This window comes from Pleurodeles waltl, chromosome 2_1, assembly GCF_031143425.1.
Source record: "Pleurodeles waltl isolate 20211129_DDA chromosome 2_1, aPleWal1.hap1.20221129, whole genome shotgun sequence".
Lineage (NCBI taxonomy): Eukaryota > Metazoa > Chordata > Amphibia > Caudata > Salamandridae > Pleurodeles > Pleurodeles waltl.
Window position 1 is genome coordinate 682,374,092 of NC_090438.1, and position 20,537 is coordinate 682,394,628.

Consider the following 20,537-nt stretch of genomic DNA (forward strand, 5'->3'; position numbering starts at 1 on the left):
TGAGCATATTTGGCAAGTGTGCCCTGCTTGCTCACCGTGGTGGTTTGTCCTTGGCCATTATAGTGATGCATTTCGCAGTGACCAATAAAATTATCTATAGGCTTCCAGGAAAGTGACCTCCCCAAAGGCACCAGAGGGTCTTTGAGGCCTCCACGTGGCCACACTAGAGTAGACCCACTCATACTAAGCAGCACCAGCAGTCAACTGCCAAGTGGAGAGCTCCTTCCTGGATTCCACAGGCAGCAGGAACAACAAGATGAGCGACAATGAGAGAGCAACAAGAGGAATCCACCAGACTTGAGGAAGACACAAATGATAACTTGCAGATCGACCTCTCCCCTCTCGATGCCCGACTCCCTTCTTTGTCCAGCCACCACATTAGGGTCATTATTAATGCCTTGATCAACTCAACATAAACCCCCATCTCCAAACTAGCTGTCGCCCAGCACACCTCATTAAAGATAGATACACAGCTGCATGTTATCAATGCGCAGAGAGGGCAAGGGAAGCAAGCAGGTTTTCACCAAGCTTGTCACCACGCCAGCCAACAGCTGGACCTTAGGGTCTGGATGGGGGCCATTCTCATCCCCACCGCATTGGGCCTCGGGTGGTTCAGAAGCCAAAGAACAAAGGCAAGGAGGAAGGGAAAACACCCACAGGCCAGTCAAAGATTTTCTGTTCCTTCTAGGGCAAACATTTGCTCACTACTTAGTGCCCTTCTTCCAGCTGCTAAGGATGGCAAAGACTCATATCCCCTGCCCACTCCAATTAGCAGACCCAGTCTTCAGAGGGGTGCTGAGGATTTCTAGAGAGGGGCAGGGGCAGAGACCTCACCTCACTCAGTGTGGGCTCCCTCACGGTGGGGGCAGCAGTGTGCTATCAACATACCTCATCACCACTCCAATCAAAGGTGGACCTTTCCTGTAGGCTTCAGCACCTCCGTGAGGCCCGGAGGCCGTCCCAGGTAACCGGACCGAGTGTTACCGCCTGCGATGAGCCCCTTTTCTGCTTCTCAGGTTTAGTGTGCACACAAAGGGGCCAAGTGGCAAGATGAGGCCCTACACAGCACTCATCTGCAGGACAGGTGGGGAGGATTAGGGAGTATGATTACAGGCATGTGGCCGAGCTCAGCTAAACCATGTCTGACATTTTGTAAAGGTTTGAATATGAGAGGTATTTCCAAAAAACATGCTCCTTCTCCGCTAGGGCTAAACAAGTGCTGATGAACTCCAAGAAAACCCATTTGAAGAGCCTCAAGTGTTTACTGATCCTCTCTGGTTTGTCTGAAAATAGTTGTGACTGACTGGGCTGTTGTAGCTGCTGATGGGTTTGTATTCAGAGTTGTTGCACCTAATTTCCACCTTGACATATTTGCTTTTGCTAAAAACAAGACAAGAACATACTTTCTACATTTTATATTTATTTAAGAAATATACATTTAAGAACTTTTCTAGGATCTCACTGGGCAAGAGGGAACGTCCTACTGGCTGTATTATATAATGAAAACTCATCTGATGGAGAACTTAATATTGAACAAATAGGTTTTAGAGGCGGAGCCTACTGTATTTCAGTGGGATATTACTGGGCCAGGTTTTGAAAGTGTCCACTAATAGGAGTCTTTTTGAGATTAATACCAGATGGAGAAAGCCCCCTTCCTGTTGTACCCGTCAATTTGTTTAACCTTCTTTTCCAGCTTAGATGCAATCCTAACAGACACATTTGTGGCTAGAATTTCTGATAGACTTGGCAAGTAGCACTTCTTGGTTAGATGCCCCTAAATGGATACACATGTTGTTGCTGTCACCTGCATATTTGAAAGCAAACCTGAAAGTTGTTTGTGCCAGAACAAGCACCTGGAAATTAGACTACTAACAGAAACATAGAACCTACCACAATGACTGAAGTGTTAAAATTAGTTTCAAAGACAATTGTAGGAACTTTTAGTAGCAGGTTTAAGCTTTCTCATCAAGGATGATTAAAAGAAATGTCAACGAGACTAATTTCTTGAACAAAAGCAATGGCAAAAACGTGAAGGGTTTCTTGGGTTCCCATCAATGTCATCAGAGTCTGATCACAATCTATAGATACCCATAGGCTATTTCACATTGTCTTAAAAACTATTTCAAATTCAATCATAACACATGAAAAGTATACCTAGACTGGGAACCTAAAACAGAAACAAGCTTCAAAATAGGAATTAACTCTGGAGAACAAATATGTCAAGAGACAGGATAACCATGGACAATCAAACTAAAACATTTATCAATGGAAGGGGTTTTTCAGTGTTTCTGCTGTGAAAGTCTGCAAAATGGCAATGGCCCTGGCCCTAAAAGAATCAGGAAACGCTAAATGTATGGTCATCCCTCTCATGCTAGAGAATAACTCTATTAAGGATCCCCATGCTAGAAAACATAACTTGGCTTATCTACAATAACCAAATATTGCAAACTGTACAAAGTTTTTGATTTTCTCCGAGGCCAACTACATGGGATAAAGAGCAATGTACAACAAACATACCTGCAAAATCTTTCACATTCACGTTGGCCCCCAGTCTAATCAATTCTTTAACTTGAGCAACATCTCCTCGTATTGCCGCCATATGCAGAGGGGTCTCTCCTCGTTCATTTCTTTTATTAACTTTGTCTTTTTGTCGTGTAGAGGAGCTTGGGGTTTTCTTCTGTGGCGGTGTGGTTTGTAAAGGGTGGTTTGGGGTGGAATCTGTAATAGTAACATTTAAGTTGAATAGAAATTCTGGTGTACATAGTTTAACACCACAATCCTTTAAAACAAAGGCCATCATGTCTTTACAAAAAACAAAAACAAATTACAAGCAAAGTTGGTGTGTTTAGATTGGGCTCATTTTTCAGTCCTTGAAATATCTTAATACAAGGAGCGTGCAAACTTTGAACTAACAACATGCAACAATCGGGCATTAAAAACAAGTGAGAAACATGACCATAATACAACAGAATGGATAAATATCTGAGAGCAGCCAAAGCAGTGCTTAATTTGTGCTTGTTGTTTCCGGCGTGGAGCAGCAGCACTTATTTTTGAGGGCAGGCACTTATTTTTCTGCCGGACGCATTTACTGTGAGCAATAGACACATATTGAAAAAACGAGGAATAGAAAAACGAAAAAGCGTCACTATGGGAGAAAGCAGAAAGCTGCAAGAGTGAGCTGAAGGGGCAGCTGAAGGGGCAGGTTTTGGCTTTAAATGGATTGAAGAAGTCCGAGATGGTTCAGGATAAAGCTGCCTCAGTATTCCGTGTTCGCACATTTAATTGCAGCAGACACATAAGAAAATCTAATAGTACCTTCATAGTAGATTTAAAGCTTATTTCCAAGATGCAACCTTATAGAAATTTAACATAATAAATAATACAAATGAAACAAATAAAAACAAATCTAGTTGCCATACTTAGTACTCTTAATCTAAAATGAACCGTTTTAAATTACCTTTCCCTTAAAAATAAAATCAATTACACACATTCAGCACCTAAAGCTCACCAAGCTCATTCAAGTTTTAACATCCTAGCAACATATAATAATTTCCAGTACTTGTTAATTTGTTCTTCATGGGCTATGTCAATGACTACACCTTTTATTTGGATTAAAGCGACTCATGCTTTGCTTTGCATACGATTAATGCCAAAGTTCCCTGCTCTCTCATAGTGCTTTGTGTATCACCTGTGTAAAAACAGTAGTCCAGGTGGGACAATAACTCCCAGTGCCCTCCACACATATATTAATACTAGGAAGCCAGTAAATCTCTTAATATATCTAGTATGTCTTAATCAGTCAACACTGTTCCCAGTCAAGGGAAGGAGGAGCAAATATGCCTAAAAAGATCCAGGTTTCTTCATTAATGCTTTTTGAGGCCTTCACATGTCTGCCATGTCTGTCTTGTCAGGTTTTCCACTGTAAATTGGAAAGTGTTTTTAAAAACATGATCTGCACTTCCCTCAAGCCTCAAGAAACTGTTTGATGTACAATCCATGAAAGTTTTCACTGCCTAAGAAATAGAATGATTGTGTCGATTTCTTGCAAAATTAGGATGAGTGAATGCCTTTTAATGTACTGTATCACTGCCCACTTGATTCTACCATCCAGCCCATTAACATTCGCACACAGCATAATTATTTACTTTAGTCTCCAGAGATTAAAAAACTAAAACTGATACTATATACAATATCTACTGTTCTCACTGCATAGCTTCATTATTCCCATGGAAGGTCTCTTATTGCATTGATGCTGACATTCTATCAATTCTGAGTCTGCTGTTATGGCACTGTAATATCTCACTTCTGGTGTGTAAGTTACCTTTACCGCATCCTGCTCCTTAAGTGAGATTGCGGTCTTGTCTAATAAGCCAACTGTCGCTTCTGGGGTTCTTGACAAACTAATTCCGCACTGAATATCACTGACCTTCGCAGAATATATCCACATGTATTGCAAATTCAGTAAACACCAACATTTTAAATTACTCTAGCTGGAGCAGTCCCTTTTTGTGCTGCTTGAAGCATAGCGCCTCTAATCTAATATTTGTGGTTCCCGCTGCGAGAGATCCAAGCAAAGAAACCAGAAGGTGGATTGAAAAACATGGCAGGTAAAACGAAGTAGGCCCACTGCACTTACCATGATGCAGTTCGAGAGACCTTACCCTCTCCACAACTGTCCACCATTGTTTGAAGAATAGTTCGGAGTTTACTACCTCTGCCCCCCTCTGGCATACCAATTATTCTAATGCTGATCCTCAGTGCAAGGCTCTCAGCATGCTTACCCCCAGTCTCAAGGTGTTGTGGGCTCTCAGCTAAGAGTTTGCTTTACATTTGCTAAAGTAGGTCTAGCTAAATACTGCTGTGTATGTCACCAAATCCACAGCATTCTGGAGATATTTCTATGCAACGAAACACATTCACTTTTCCTTTCAGGAAGGTCCATGATCCAGTGATCACTTCAAAAGAATTTCTGTGAAGGTGCTCTTTTTTGTTGCTCTCTGGGAGGATGCAATGTTGGGGAATGGGGTCTCTCCACCAGGTTTAAACCTTTGGCATATTTTTATTTTTGCGTAGGTGGGTCATCTGTGCCTACCAGGACTATACCTCACCTTCCTGCTCCTCAAGTGTTACTCTTACTCTGCCAACTCTGAGTGCTTCCAACGGGGCACAAGTGGATTGGGTGCTGCTGACCAATCAGCAGCTTCTGGTCCTCACTCAAGTCAGTGGTTGCCCAAGTAACTCATGTCTGTATGAGACCGCGATAAGTCCCCAAGACACCAGTCTCCTCATTGTGATACCTTTGCACTTTGCTTCTTTAACTTGGAAAAAGGGTTGCAGCTCCAATGAAGGTGGCAATGCTTCATCAGTCTCCTGATGCCCTACATTTCAACCACCTCCAGCTCTGGATCTCCTTGGCCAAGGAACAGACATCACAGACGAAGATCTCTCTCGCTCCTATACACTGACATTTAAATATCTGGAGGCGAGACCAATGTCTGACTATTCCGAATAGCCTGAGCCACAAAAAGAAATGAGAACCATTTGCGGTCACCAAATACGATTTTTTGTTACACATTTATGGTGGATGGAGAGCAGAACAAAAGGGACTTGTGTCCTCGCCAGTACTGGCGTGGTCACCCCACTGTGTAACTCTTTATGGTAAACACTGTGTAAGTAATATGGGTAGCTGTTGCTAGGTACAATTTGTCTCGTCTCCATGCATGCCTGTATGTCTGTGGTAAGGGGAGGAAAGTAGTAGGTCTGGGTGGAGAACAGGAGATCAGTTAACTAATTATTAATGTTAAGCAATGTGATAAGTCTTCAAAAAGGATCTCTGTAGGATTATTATTATTTTTTTAAACAATTCAGGCCTATTTGAGAGAAACTGTGACATGCAGCACCCTTTTGGTCAAAATGGCAGGATGGTTACTCGTTGACAGCATGGTTAAAGAGGTCTGAGTAAACAGTTGGGATAGCACTGAAGCTGAAATAACTTCTATGTGGATACAATGATATTGCTTGATACACACTTTGAAAGAACACTGTTTATGTGTCTTATTTCCAATCTGTGAGCACTAAAATACCAAGGCCCTCTGTAATGAACTATTATTTAAGTAAATTAGATTAAAATTCTACAGATAAGCTTACAACGTCCATTTACAAAATAATTCAAACATGAACATTGCACTACTTGCATAGGTCAGAAAATGATGTACATCAGTGCAAAAGACAGGATTACTCAAAAAAGTAAAACAATTTAACAACAAATGTGAATCTGTGGACGAGACAAGAAGCACAGCAAAGATGGATGTTGTCACCTGGACTGTTGTCTCTTGCCGTCATCTGCATGAGAAGGGCCATCTGCTTGCGTTCAGACAGAGGGTAACCAAACAAAATACTAACAGGTGTAGATTTCTTACTTCCCGTTTCCTTTTTCATTTTTTTCTTCTCTGGACCTTCTTTGTCTAAAAGTAAAGGTTGTACGAAATAATCAAATACATTCACCAACAGCACTCAGTGCACAGTATCATGAAAACAATTCTGATAATACAATGGATGTGAACAATTGCACCTCTGAAACGAACATTAATTATTTTCAGGCAGTGAAGTAATTTCTAGTAACTAGAAAGTGATTTACTCTTTACCTAACCTCACAACAAACTCTTCAGTTCAAATCTTTGACAGTTTTGAATCACTTCTGCTCCCAACAAGCAAACAGTTTTAATTAGACAACACTGAAGTGTACTTTTAAGGTGCCAATTGAAAAGCAAAATGGAACGCATTGTCAAATTTTATTTTAATTCAGAATAAACATTTTAGAGTATTTACTTATGATTTCTTGGGGAACATATGCCACTTGGCACTGAGTCAGAGTGCGAAGAGGATAAGAACAAGAAGATAAGAGGACCGATCCTCCTGGATAATGTACATTGTAAAATAGCTCAGAAAGGTACATTCACAGCTCAAACTAGTTGCATGCCAGCACCCTTTCTATGACTGTCATTCTTCAGACAGCCTTGGATTAATGAGCGGTTTTACAGCCTCTACAAAGGCTGCCCGGGGCAGGCAAGAGATGAACCCCCATTAGCAGTACGCTGTGGTCATAGTTACCCTGTTGGAGTTCAGCTACTTCAGTCAGTCTTTCTTTATAGCGACGGACCAAGTATGCCTGGTGGGACAAAATGGTCATCAGTTCCCTATTGAATAGGTAAGGGTCCTGCTTTTGCTGCAGAGTAGAATCAGTTTCTTTCATGGTTCAAGTACATTTTTGTTATAGAGTCCCGTGATGCCAACTGCTGATCATAAGTTGTGGTTCTGTTTGTCGTAAAGGACAGTGGCTCTGATAAAGTCTACTTTCTCTATGCCAGAATGGATGTGCAGAGCATTTTTATGGATGTTTTTCTAGTGGCAGCTAGATATGTGCTACGTCATCTCTTCTCCTACTGACCAAGAGTAACGTTTCAAGCTTGGAGAGACAACCACTTCTGGATATGTTAGTAATCACTTTGGCTGCAGAGTTCTGCAAAACAATTCGTTTTTTTCTTGTGCCAAGTAACAGAAGCGATTTGGTTTAGGTCCTTGAAAGGGTTTGGAAATAGTGGCCTATGGACTGCTCAAGGGAATATTAAATCATCTTTAACAGCTTGTTAAAGTGGTTTTAAGGATCTACCACTGCACTGACTTGCAGAAATAGTAGGGTTAAAGAGGACTTCAAACACCGCTTGTGGAAGACATGTATCCTCCTGCAAGGGAAGATTATCCACCACGGCTTCAGGCACTTCATAAATATGCTAGAGGATTACTGAAGTCCAAAGTGTAGGACATTAAATCACCAGTGCCCTTTAAAGTATTACTTTTAAGGAGACGTGGAAATAAACTTCAGTGTAGTCCAAAGCGCAACACATAGTTTCTACATTGCAGATACGACAGGAGCTCCCCTCTGCCAACGTTTCCATCTTGCACAACTGCTTTTAGAAGAACTTGCTGATGAAGGGAAAGTCTAAAGTGAGGAAGATGCGTTTACCTTTCCTCTGCAGCAAGCACCTGGAGTAGGTCATCTGGTTTAATTTGTGGGACAACACAATCACACCTTTCCATAGGAGCACCTGAACCACTGACAAAACTGTTTCACTGACACCCTCTTGGCCTCTGATACACTCAAATAACTTTAGCATACACCAGTTGCTGAAATGCCCATTACTGACATGTCTGAAGTGATTGTGTCTGACATGGAGACTTTTAGGGAAGGAATTCCTCTCTGGCAGATTAGAACCACTTTGTGGCACCAATCATGCTTGCCTCTAGTCTGACCAAATGCTCAGTGATCTATCTCTCCGATGGTGCTCAAGTCCTTTGGCCCTTTTGTGGGTACTGGTGCTGTTAGTCATATAGGGCAGGCTAGAGTAGAATGCAGCAGTAACTTTGGATGGTAAAACCTCCAGGAGTAAATTATCTTGCCTTATTGTCAGCCTCCCATTTAGGTTTCCCCACACCTTCACTGCCTTCACTGTGCTAGGGACAAACTTGATGGACTGATGCACTTTGCTGACCCTTGCCTAAGAGATTGTCACCCACGAAGGACAGGTCTAGCACGCTGGTCTGCATTTCTGGCCTGAAACTGGTTCATTACAGCCATACATGTGGAATCCAGTGGCCGTCTCTGTGGGCACAGAGGGAAGAGAAACAAGACTCTAGGAACAATGGTGTGTGGCTGCTATGAACACCAGTTCTGATAAGAAATAGTGTCAGAACATGGGGGCAGGATCCAGGGTTCTAAATTTCCACCACAATGCCAGGTTCTTGAAGAGCTTCTCCACTTTATTTAGAAGTTGGATCCTTGCAGTGGCTTTCTTCACTCAAATCATAGTCAAGTGCGAGGGAGTTTTTCCTATATTTGTGCTCCCTAAAGAATCCAGGATGGAGGTTACTGGCTCCTCTTCGGAAGTTTCGATGTCCACTGTAGTTTTGCTCAATTAGTGCTCGACCTCCTAAGTGGCAGAAGTCATATACTCCTTATTTTTGCAGGAATCCACAAAGGGAATTAAACATATTCTTTAGACATCCTGGGTCCCTCGGGAGGTTTATCCTTCTGCTCATGTTGTAAACCAGCTGCATAATTACAAAGCCATTACAAACTGCACCACACTTCTCTTGAAGACAAGGTCAACATCACTGGTGGCACTCAGCACACCCGCAGAGAAGACACTATCAAACTGGAGACTAAGGAAGGTAAAAAAAACATAAAACAAGGCATTAAGCCTGTTCCATCTACGGGGCGTGGCCAAGATGCTGGCCAGAGTGGCCGCTTTCTAAAGAGCTCCGCTCGGGCCCGACAATAATCTGCTGAATCTCCTCTCCTGCACCGCCCCGAACGCTGCACTCCTCCTCCCCCCTGATGCGGGGGTGTGCGATTGGCCGGGGGCAGGCTCTTGACTGCGGGCTCGGGTGCGCCTCGAGGTCAGGCCCACAGAGTTCAAGGCCTCGGCCGCGGAGCTGTGGTGTGGCTGCACAAGGGAGGCGCTTCCCGTGAGGACACGGCAGCGCCTTCGTGTTCACTTTTACAAGCCCAGCACACCTGCGGGCCAGAGGGAGAAGGAGCAGGAATTTGCCTGCTAACTATTCTGGGACCGGGCACGCCCGCGGAAGATCACCGGTCGCCTGGAGGCCCAGTTGCCCGTGCACCGGCGGGCGTGCCGCGCCTCCTGCGGCGAGGGGGCCCCACCCCTCTGGCGACCGGATGGCCTCCTGAAGGACAAGCCAGTGCACAGTCGGATGGAGGAGGTTAAGAGGGGTTCTCTAGTTGAGGGGATCCCTGGAGGGAAGGATCAGACTACCCAGTCATGTGGACAGCTCCTCTGGCAGGTGGCGCGATAAGTCCTACTACAGTGTAGGTTGAACCCCCGGGGACCCCTTGCATCTACTACCAGCGCGGGACACTGGAATCACGGCAGCCGGCGGGCTGCGTGGGAGCGGGGCTACATGGGGCTGGAAAGGTCAGAAGAGGGCACAGAGGTGTTCTGACCGCGGTAGGGGCGCCCTCAGGGCAGGATGAACGCGTGGCCTGGACCTGGGCCTAGAGGACAACGGCACGACACAATAGACCCCTCTCTGCTTGAGGAAGGACTGTGCGGCCACTTACACAACACTAAAGGATCCCCAAGTGGCACACATCCGCCGCCAGCATATCCGCGTCTACAGGAGTGACCGAAGTTCCGGTAAGGCCGTCCTGGCAGATGCTTGGTGCGTTGGCCGCCCAGCGTGACGGCCTACCCCAAGGATCGTCGAGGTGGGCTCCAGGGGCATTCTGGCCAAAACCAGCAGAGAGAATTTCTGGGGCAGACTGGGCCTTTGTGGCAGCACATACCATGTTGTGTGACGGGGTGCGAGGCCGATGCTCTGCGTGGTGTTCGATCGGCGCAACTGTTTGCTGTGGATCAGAGCCGCGAGCGATCATGGTCAAGCCAAAACTGCCCACAGCGCAGCAAACTGCGGATGGGGAAATGCCGCCCCCGTGGGGGCTGCTGGAGACCAAGCTGCTGCGCTACACCAGGTGAATGAGACATTGCGAGCTCACTCTGCGCAATTTGATAAGCTCTTACAAGCTGTGCTAGACACTAAAGTGACTTGAGGGGAAAATTGATTCAGTGGCACTGGAAGTGAACCTACTCAGAGTGGTTCACCGTAAACTGGCAGACAGAGTCACCGTTTATGAAACTGCACTCACCACAATTCAACCCGACATCAGAGAACGACGAGACCAACTACAGTGAATGGAATCGGAGGTCCTTCAGCTGCAGCACAGAGCAGAAGACACGGAGGGCCGCTCGTGGAGGAACAATGTCGGATTTATGGGTTTCCCGGATCGAGTGGAAATGCCAAACGCTGAAGCATTCCTAGAAAAGTGGTTAAAAGACACAGTGCTATTACATAATGCGCTTCCGGCGCTCACAGTGGAACGGGCTCACCGGATTCCAGGTAGGCCACTGTGTCCGGGGGCTCCGCCTCAGCCCCTAATCGCACGTCTCCTCAACTTCCGTGACAGAGATCAGATCCTGCAGTGCTTCAGGTCACAGGGCCCCATACCGATGGACAATATTGTTATCACAGCTTATCCTGACTACACAGTTGAGGTACAATGCAAACGGGCCTCTTTCATGAAGGTCAAACAACTTCTACGCGATAGCAACATCACTTACTCTCTGCTGTTCCCGGCACGTCTCCTGGTGATAGATGGAGAGAGGACCTACATCTTCCCATCCCCGGAAGCCACCTAGACTTGGTTGCACGCTAAGGGACTGGTTGACCCAACTAAAGATGACTCCAAACAAGATGCATGGCTCACTCACTGACCCCGTAGGAGGAGGAGACCTGGAGCCGGGACGTACCCCTCTAGATCGCAAGCGGCGGAGAGCCAGGCACAGGCCTTAGAAGATGCTAATTTGCTCACCTCAGCGCAGTATTCTGCCCGCCGTGAGGACAAGACCATGAACTCAAACTTATCGCAGGGCCACTCCACTCCCTCCACCTACCCATCAATATTTGACCCAGAGCTCCCCCGCGCACAGCAGATTATATATAATCTCACCCAATGCCACAGGCTCTGAACAATTCACCTGGATGACCTCCAGAGCAGACATGCGCCTCAGTGGCGCACACAGACAAAAGCACACCTGGCTCAGCGACGGAGGGTGCACTATGTCAGTTCCAGTGTTTCTGCACTATAGTCCTCACTTGCTGGCTTGCCCGGCTGCCCCATCGGGGACGGGCCTCTGTGTCATCACCTATGTGGACAGCGGGATGCCTGGGGCTTTGTGGGAGTGTAGATTATCCTGATCGGGCCGCGGACTACAGAATTTATGCCTTTTACATCTACGCCTCCCCACATCCATATGGGACACCAAAGGGACCTTGTTCGGACAGATTTTACCTGTTGTGCCAACATGTTACAAGTTGGGTGTTGCCCTGTAAGTTCTCTTTTCTAGTACGCACCTCTTTATTATACCTCTCTTTACGTTTATCGGTGGTGTGGGCTGGGGACAACTGGGGAGGGTGAGAGGGGAGTCTGCAGGTGTCGATGTTTTCCACAATGTTCCTACCCCAACGACGAGTCTCACTAATGCCTGTTCCACTTCGCTTTCTCACACTGACATGGGCATGGACACGGATAAAATTTTGACATGGAATGTGAGAGGCATGGCTAGTGCCACCAACCGTTGTAGGGAATACAGGTACCTTAAAAGACATAGAATGCAAATAACTATACTGCAAGAAACGCACCTATCTCCAGAAGTCCTACGCAGCCTCAATAGAAAATGGCCTGGGCTAGTTTATGGTACCACGACCTCAGCATTTGCTAAAGGGGTGCTGGTGTGGATTGCCCCAGGGGTCCCCTACACAGTAGAGCACCATAGGCTTGACGCAGATGGCCGATACGTCCAATTAGAGGGGTCCATGGACAGTAGACCACTAGTCATAGTGGGATTATACGCTCCAAACTCGAAACAAGGGGACTTCTTATTGTCAGTCACCCCCCAACTCCTCCAGGATCCGTCGCTACATAGTATATGGGGCGGCGATCTGAACTGTGTGCCAGACATAGACAGGTCCCACCCCCCATTCGACGGCACCCCTAGCAGGAAAACTTCTCTGGTGCTGCAGACCTGGATGCTAGAAGGGAGACATAGTGATGTGTGGAGATTCCTACACCCACTAGACAGGGAATACTTCTTTTTATTTCCCGGTTCACCGTCTCCATACCTGCATAGACTTGTTACTCAGCTTGGCTGGGCTGACCAACAACTTTACCAAGGCCTCATACCTGTCGAAAACTATATCGGATCACTGCCCTTTGACGACCTCCATTCAATGGGGTAGGACGCGCGCACGCATTCCCTCCTGGCACCTGCAGCCAAACTTGCTACTCAATCCTCCATTTCGCCAAGAGCTGGCGGGGCACATAACTACTTATTTCGCAAATAACGGGGGTGGCGTTGTTGTGGGCAGTGGAATGGGACGATCATAAAGTGTTGGTGAGAGGCCTAAGTCTATCGGCGGTGGGTGGAGTGCGACGCACGCTCATGCATGAGCTGCTGCAGATTGAGTCTGAGCTTCGGGAGGTGGAACACGGGGTGGCGTCAGGCGCCATAGCTCCGGAGGCTTTGCGCGCAACACGCACTGGACCGAGGTCGACTCGCGTTTGCGAAAGTTCGACTACCGTCACTATGTCACCAAGACACGCTCCGAAGGAGACCGCTCCAGCAGGCTGCTGGCACGGTTGGTACGCAGCGAACAACAGCGCACTCACATAGGAGCCATTCGACTGGAATCCAGTGCCGTGGTTAACACACAATCAGAAAACGTTCAGGCAATACTACAGCACTTTGTACGTGGCAAGGTCCCCCCAACATCAGCGCAGCTGGCAGACTTCGTCCACACACTCCCCCTGGCCTGCCTTTCCACATTCCAACAGCTGGAATTGAAAAAACCCATAGACCCTGAAGAAATTCAGCTGGCTTTGCGACAACTGGCCCGCAACAAAGCTCCGGGCAGTGACGGACTCCCAACGGAATACTATCATACATTACTCCACACAGATAATTAAACCATATCTGGAAATGCTGCAAGAGGCTTTCACGAAGGGACAGCTCCCGGACTCGCAGCGCGAGGCAGTAATAGTGGTTCTCCCTAACACAGGTTGTGACCCATTGGATGTCCGATCATACCGTTCCCTATCACTGTTAAATCTAAACTGTAAGCTACTGGGGAAGGTTCTTGCGATCAGTCTTCTGCTGCTGCCGTCTCTGGTTCATGAAGACCAGTCAGGATTTATCTCTGGTTGGAACACCTTCATTAATATACGATGCCTGCTAAGGCTCATCTCTGATGCCCCAGAGTCTGAATATGAACGGGTTGCGGTGTCCCTCGATATAGAGAAGGCGTTTGACACACTGGGCTGGCCCTTTTTAATGGAGGCACTGGGGCGTATGGGGTTCGGGAAAGTATTCATGCAGTGGATCTCAGTGGGGAGAGTGGTGATCGCAAAGATGATTATACATCCATGGCTGCTATATCACTGCTCTGCGCTGCCGATAGTAATCCCCTGAGTATTCTTTAAAACGCTGAACAGTCTGTAGACTGACTTAATATGGGGCTGCGGACGACGGCGAGTGGCACTTGCCGACACACACTTACCGCTCATGCAGGGGGGCCCAGGCACCCCACACTACGAGCTGTATTATGCGGCAGCGCAAATACATTGGACTTCGCGCTGGATGCTGGATTCCCCCAAACTCGGAGGCAAGGATGGTACACTCCTCCTTGGGTCATACTAACATGCTGCGAAGGCTGTTAGACCATAGCAGCCCCTCGCGTCACCACAACATCCTGTTAGACACAGCCTGCAGATGTTGGCGCCAATACATACTGGATGGATACCAGGTTCCACACTACTCGCCCAGGATTCCCCTGCTGTCCATTCCAAGTGCCTGGAAACTGGCTGAACAGCACAGGCTGACCTCAAGGCACACAAACGGCATACAGACAATAGGGGACATATTAGAAGAGGGTCAATTCACAACCTACACCACACTCGCGATCACTCATGACTTGGGTCGGGGATGGTTTATAACACACTGCGCTCTACAGCAGCTCGTACGCAGCACGTGGCATTGCGGGGAACGTGAACCCCGTCCGCCCCATCTTGCATGATTTACTAGCCGGCCTGGGAACTCAGTACAGCACATCTCAGATATATGGTATCCTGCTCAGGAGCCCGGATGTGGCTCAGGCAAGAGCGAAGGCCAGGTGGGATCTGGTTCTCCCCACACCGCTGACACAACAGGCATGGAACACCGCACTCAGTCTGACACACGAAGTACCGCGTAACCCTAGATTCCGTTACACACAATTCAATTATTTACATCAAACCTACCTATCCCGCATCGGCTCCGGCGCATGTTCCCCCAAGCTAGTCAGGAATGCCCAAGGTGTGGCGACCCGGATAATACCTTCTTCCATATGACGTGGGATTGCCCCCCTGTGTTGCAGTCCTGGCACGCCATAACCTCATTAACCGCTGAATTGTTGGGTCACCCATTGTCCCCCACACCGAATCCTGTTCGCTAGGTGTCAGCCCGAGGTCCAAGGGAGGGCAACAGGTGCACAGATGCATCGAACTGGCATCTGTGCTGTTCAAACGCCTCCTGGCGATGCAATGGAAGGCACCGAACGTGCCGGACATGCACCGCTGGACAGGCGACCTGCTGAAATGGGCAAAGGCACAGGTACTGCATTCACTCTGGGATGGAGGGTTGACGATCAAGGGATTGGACACATGGGACTCCCACACTGTCTCAATTGAGAATAAAGACGACACACTCCCCCCATGAAACTACTGGCAATTCTACTCGACACATACATCTCACACATCCATCGCATTGCTAAGGTACGAGGACAATGGGGCACGCACATGGGAAAATGTTCCAACATAAGGCCTCACTCTCCACACGGCGGGGTTTCATATAGCTGATTAAGATACCTGGAGGGATACTCCCTGGGCCCGACAATTGTTGCCTGTAACCATGCCACCCAACACACATGGTGTAGAATGACGGACACCGCGTGCACGCCCTGGCGTTCCTTAGCCGGATCCACAGCACCCACACAAAGTTGGGCACCCTATCACGCGCAATGCTCACAACGACAGACCGGTGCGGCTATCAGCCTCCAACCACTAATCAGCTGTTAACTTCAGTGAAAGACTTAAGTAACTGAGCAAAAATAATATAGTTGAGGGTGCGCCCGCGCCCCCGCTGCCTCCCCTGCCCCCCTTCCCTCTACCCCTCCCACCCGAGGCCAACTGCAAGCAGTCTCTAACTTACTCCTCTGTATGTTTCAACCTTTTAACATCTTTTGATCTTTCAATACCGTTATTTTTTCTCTACTGTGGATCACCAGGTTGGTATTATGGTACAGATTGCGCTGTTGCGCTTGAATGCATATGACTTATGTTATATATCGAATGACAATAACGAGATTTTTTTTATTTTATTTTTATTTTTTTTAAGTCTGTTCCATTTACGCAATCAAGATCTGGAACATCATCTCCACAGACATCAGGACTGCTCCAATATAGGACAGTGTTTACAAAGCACCTCCTTAAAGAACATTACATTACAATACGGTAACAATACACTTCTGCTTCCAGATTCCAGCTACCTCTGTCACTCACTGAGTGTATGATCAAGTTTAACCTTGCACAGCATCCAGCTGCCTTTTTGCTAGGTTTGTGCCATGCAAATACCACACAATTGCATAGAGTTCGATCTCTCTCTCTCTCTCACTAGCACTGGCACTCTTGCTTCTGCCTTGTAATTGTTTCTTTTACCTGAAGGAGCTGTTTCTCATCTGCTTCTCATTTTGCCTCTCCTTTGCCTCCATCCTCCTGGCATCATTCAGCAGCCTTCATTCAACTTTTCAATCCCCAATGTCATAGACAAGAGAGAATACAGTGGTTGACATCAAGGGATGCTACGCCAAAAACGCCAACGTGAAAGGCCTTCATGCTGGACTTGAGAAATGTGTCAGAATGATGTTGGAGGCTCTGCTTTAAATATCTGCACCCTGATGAGGCAGAGGCCACCATGCATCAAGTGTGACTGCATCAGGGACTGCCAGAATTAGGTAAATTTAGAGGGGCATATAGGGTGTGCATGAATTCAGCAGTATTAAGATAAGGCTCCCTGTACTCTGAGGATACTGTGGGGTGTAGCAAGGATAGTTGTGGGGATGCTCAGGATCCAATGGGTTCTCCAGCCTGGTGGAGTTTAGCATTTGGAATTTTGGATGAGGGGGACAGTATTTGAAAACCCTTTGGCCATTTCCTGGATTTTTCACATTCCTGTTTAGACTTGCTTTTGGGGCGATCTTGCATATCTCACAGTTTCTAACACATAGGCTGTACACTACTGCAGGTGTGGGTCATTTCCCTAAATGTCTCTGACAACATGTGCCTACTTCTTCTTAAGCTGCATTTGAAAATCAGAAAGTAAGCTACCTTAAAGAGGATATACTGGTGAATTTCCAGACCACAAACTAGCAAACAAGAGAGTCATTTAACACATATGAAAAGTGAAAATCTCTTTGGGAGGGAAGGTGAAGAACTCTCTTGCATTAGAATGAGTGGTTAAGAATTGCAACCACGAAGGTGCTAGAGGGAAAATTCACTGCGCGACAGGGGCAGAAATGAGCTCAACTGACTACAGAAAATACGTACCATGTTCATTGTTTTTATTAGGGTATTGCCAACTTACAATGGGCGGAATACACAAATAGAAATCTACTGACTACAGTGACGATGCAAGTTTCTTCTTTCCTCTCACTCTCATTATGCTGCTTAGGTCTGCTGTCAAAGATGGACCCTCTAAGCATGGTCCTTTGCAACTGATTCTCTGCACAAAAAAACAGGTAGGTAATTTATACACACATCTATATTCTACGTAATTGCCTGTCCATTAAATTCTAGATCAACGGCTTTTAACATTGTGAGGATCTCTACTAGATCACTACTGGAAGATAAGGATCCCTAAGCCTTTTTCACATTTCATGCATCATCACTTTCTTCTTCTACACCATCTTTTCACTACCTCCTTCTGTATGTACGACCTTGCATCTCACTCACTTCAAACCCTTCTCCCTTCACCCCTCAGCCCCAGCCACACACACACACACACACACACAAACCAGAACAGAACATACCCATTTAACTGTGAACACTTTTGGCCATGTCAATATAGCAGCAGCTTTGTACCGCCATCACACACTTTCACATAGTCACAATTTAGCAGACTGGACAAGGTTATCTACAAGAAGTTATATTGGTCTCGTTATTCAAGTTTGTCTTCAAAACGACACTGGAAGCAGGCACTAATACTCCTATAAATGTGAAAGGTTGAAATATTTAAGGAAAACACCTTAGTGGCCAACAGCACACCAGTCATGCACGTTGGCCGCCATTCCGCAAATTTGGGACTCTTGTATCCCTTATAATTAAGGCAGTCATTTTAATGGTTGGACATTATTTAAATTTCAGCTGAAGGGATTTTGGCAGTTGTAGTCCATGTGGGATATTTGAAATGCTTCAGGAGAGTCATTTCTTGACCTACTTCAGTTTAAAGCTAAGCTACTTTTTTAATCAGCCGATCCCTACTAGTGAACAATTTTATGGTGAAGCAGAGATGTCTGAGGACCAGTTTGATGAGATCCTAGAAGAGGAATCAGAGGGTATGGTAAAAAGAAAACTTGGGAAGTTGATGTGGTCGCTAGATGACACAATAAACAAGAAATCTGATCCACTTTCTAGCAAACAGTGTTTTATGAACTGAACAACCTCAATGCTCAGGATGTATAGGTAAGACCCAAAGACAACTGGCTTCAGGTGACGTGCATAATAGTAAAACCAAGAAAACAAAGGTAATGGGGGAAGATTTGACAGACACTTGATGGTGTTGATGACAGGATTATTGCTTCTAGCCCTGTGGATGGGCAGGATAAAGGCCCGGATGTTCCCACAGGCACTGAAGTGATGGGGCTCTAGAGCCAGAATTCACTTTCTCTTACTGCTCAGAATTTGATTCCGATCACAAGAGTGTCAGAAGAAAAGGAACATCAGAGGAGGCATCTAAGGCCTCAGGATCAAAGATGGGCATAGTTGATCCTTTGAAAGAGGAAATGTTATACCCCTTTTAGTAAAATGCTCTTTATCTCCTGAAAGGGTGCTGTCACAGCATGTAGCTGATTACATTTCTTTTTGGTTAAGAAGGAAGATATCTAAAGAGGTAAGATCTTGGCTGAGATCCAAGTGCCTTGGCCCTTCCTTTCCTGATAAGGTCACTGTGACCCCAGATTTGGATGCCAAGGAGGAGGCATGTATTAATAAAAAAATGGCAAAGACCGAGGAAGGGCCAAGACAGATTATTGAAGTCGTGCCAAGATCATCGTTTGGACGTTACTGGTCCCCTGACCAAGGTGTTTGAGATGGCTGAGGGTGCCTATCTCAATGAAATGCCAGTTGATGCTAAGGAATTGCACCAGTGGGCTCAGAGAGCCATTTGCCTCTTGGGCAATGCTAACACTGCTCTCTCTATCGAGAAAACAAAAGAAAGTATTCTCCCCAAGATCGTTAGGTAGTTGGAAGGGAGTTCCATCTATCAGGGACGCCTCTTCAGAGATTATTTTTATCGAAGACATGACCAAATATATCAGAGTCTTTAGCTCCACACAAAAGTCACAAAAAGATGTCAAAAAATGTTTTTCAGGACAGGGTTTTTAGTAGGGCAGAGAGAACGAATGGTCGGTAGGACAGCTTACATCTAGTCCCTACATGGGATATGGTACCAAGTTCACCCACACAGGTTCAGGGACCTACTAAGGTTTCTACCCCCAGACACAAAGGTTTTGTGTTAGGTCTCTGTTGAAATTGGTACCAGAAGAAAATGAGATCAGTAGTAGCATTCTTTATTGGCGTCTCCACTCTCCGCTTCACTCTCTTCTCCTCAGTTGACAAGACAGAATCTGGCCACCTCAACATTCTAATGCAGACTCCCTCTCACATAAGGAATGTTCTATCAGAGAGTGAAGGGGGAGGTGGAAAGGAACTGTACCATTTTGTCTATTACAATGTTATAACAAGAGGTATAAAATAAAAGATGATAAACACAATAATACTGATTATAACAGTCACCCAGAGGAGATCAGAGGCAAAGAGGAACATCTGCAGGTAAGAATTTCAAAAGGACTTTCAGATATCCCTGTAAAGGTGAGATGCAGGTTGACCCAGTTTTGTGGAAACTGGAAGCTGGCGACTCAGGATCCCTGGGTTTTAGAGACTGTCATAGGATACAAACTGGAGTTTATAGATACGCTAGTTCAATCAAGGACACTTTGAGAAATAAGATTCTCGGTGGCAGACTCAAAGTTAGTGACACAAGGAGTAGATTTAATGGCAAAGGTGGCCGGCCATTCAGGAAGTCACAGATGGTGGTCTAGGTTTCATCAACAATATATTCCTGGTTGAAAAGAAAGTGAAAGGTATGCAGCCAGTGATAAATCTAAAGGAACTAAACAAGTAGGGTGTGTATCACCACTTCAGAATGGAGGGACTATATCTGTTAAGGGGTGTCTTAAGGAAAGGAAATTGCCTAACAAGGCTGGATCTCAAAGATGCGTATTTGACTATACCTTTCTGGTCACCTCACCAAAGATGGCTCCGGTTCAGCTGGATTGGAAGGCTGTGGCAATTCCGCATTCTCCCCTTCGGCCTTTACTCTGCACCTTCGTTTTTTTTACCTAGGTGCTTCGCCTGGTGGCAGCATGTCTCCGGACGAGAGGAGTGAGGCTAATAATTGACTTCGACAACATTCTATTAATGGGTCAGCGCAAGGATGCCGTTTTACAGCATACAGGGATGACTATAGAGTTACTAGAATATCTGGGTTTTGTGATAAACAAAAAAAATGTATCTTTGATTCCAAGTTAGGAAA

At 46.2% G+C, this 20,537-nt stretch overlaps 1 protein-coding gene across 2 annotated transcripts in view; it reads right to left on the reverse strand.

The window, feature by feature from the left end:
• Positions 1 to 20,537, reverse strand: part of ANKRD12 (ankyrin repeat domain 12) — a 418,715-nt gene that overhangs the window by 240,775 nt on the left and 157,403 nt on the right. For both annotated transcript variants that reach the window (XM_069216617.1, XM_069216611.1), the window contains 2 exons: positions 6,318 to 6,464; positions 2,518 to 2,718 (listed from right to left, as the gene is read on the reverse strand). In XM_069216617.1, the coding sequence (XP_069072718.1) occupies positions 2,518 to 2,718; positions 6,318 to 6,464 (348 nt within the window). The remainder of the gene's footprint in view (positions 1 to 2,517; positions 2,719 to 6,317; positions 6,465 to 20,537) is intronic.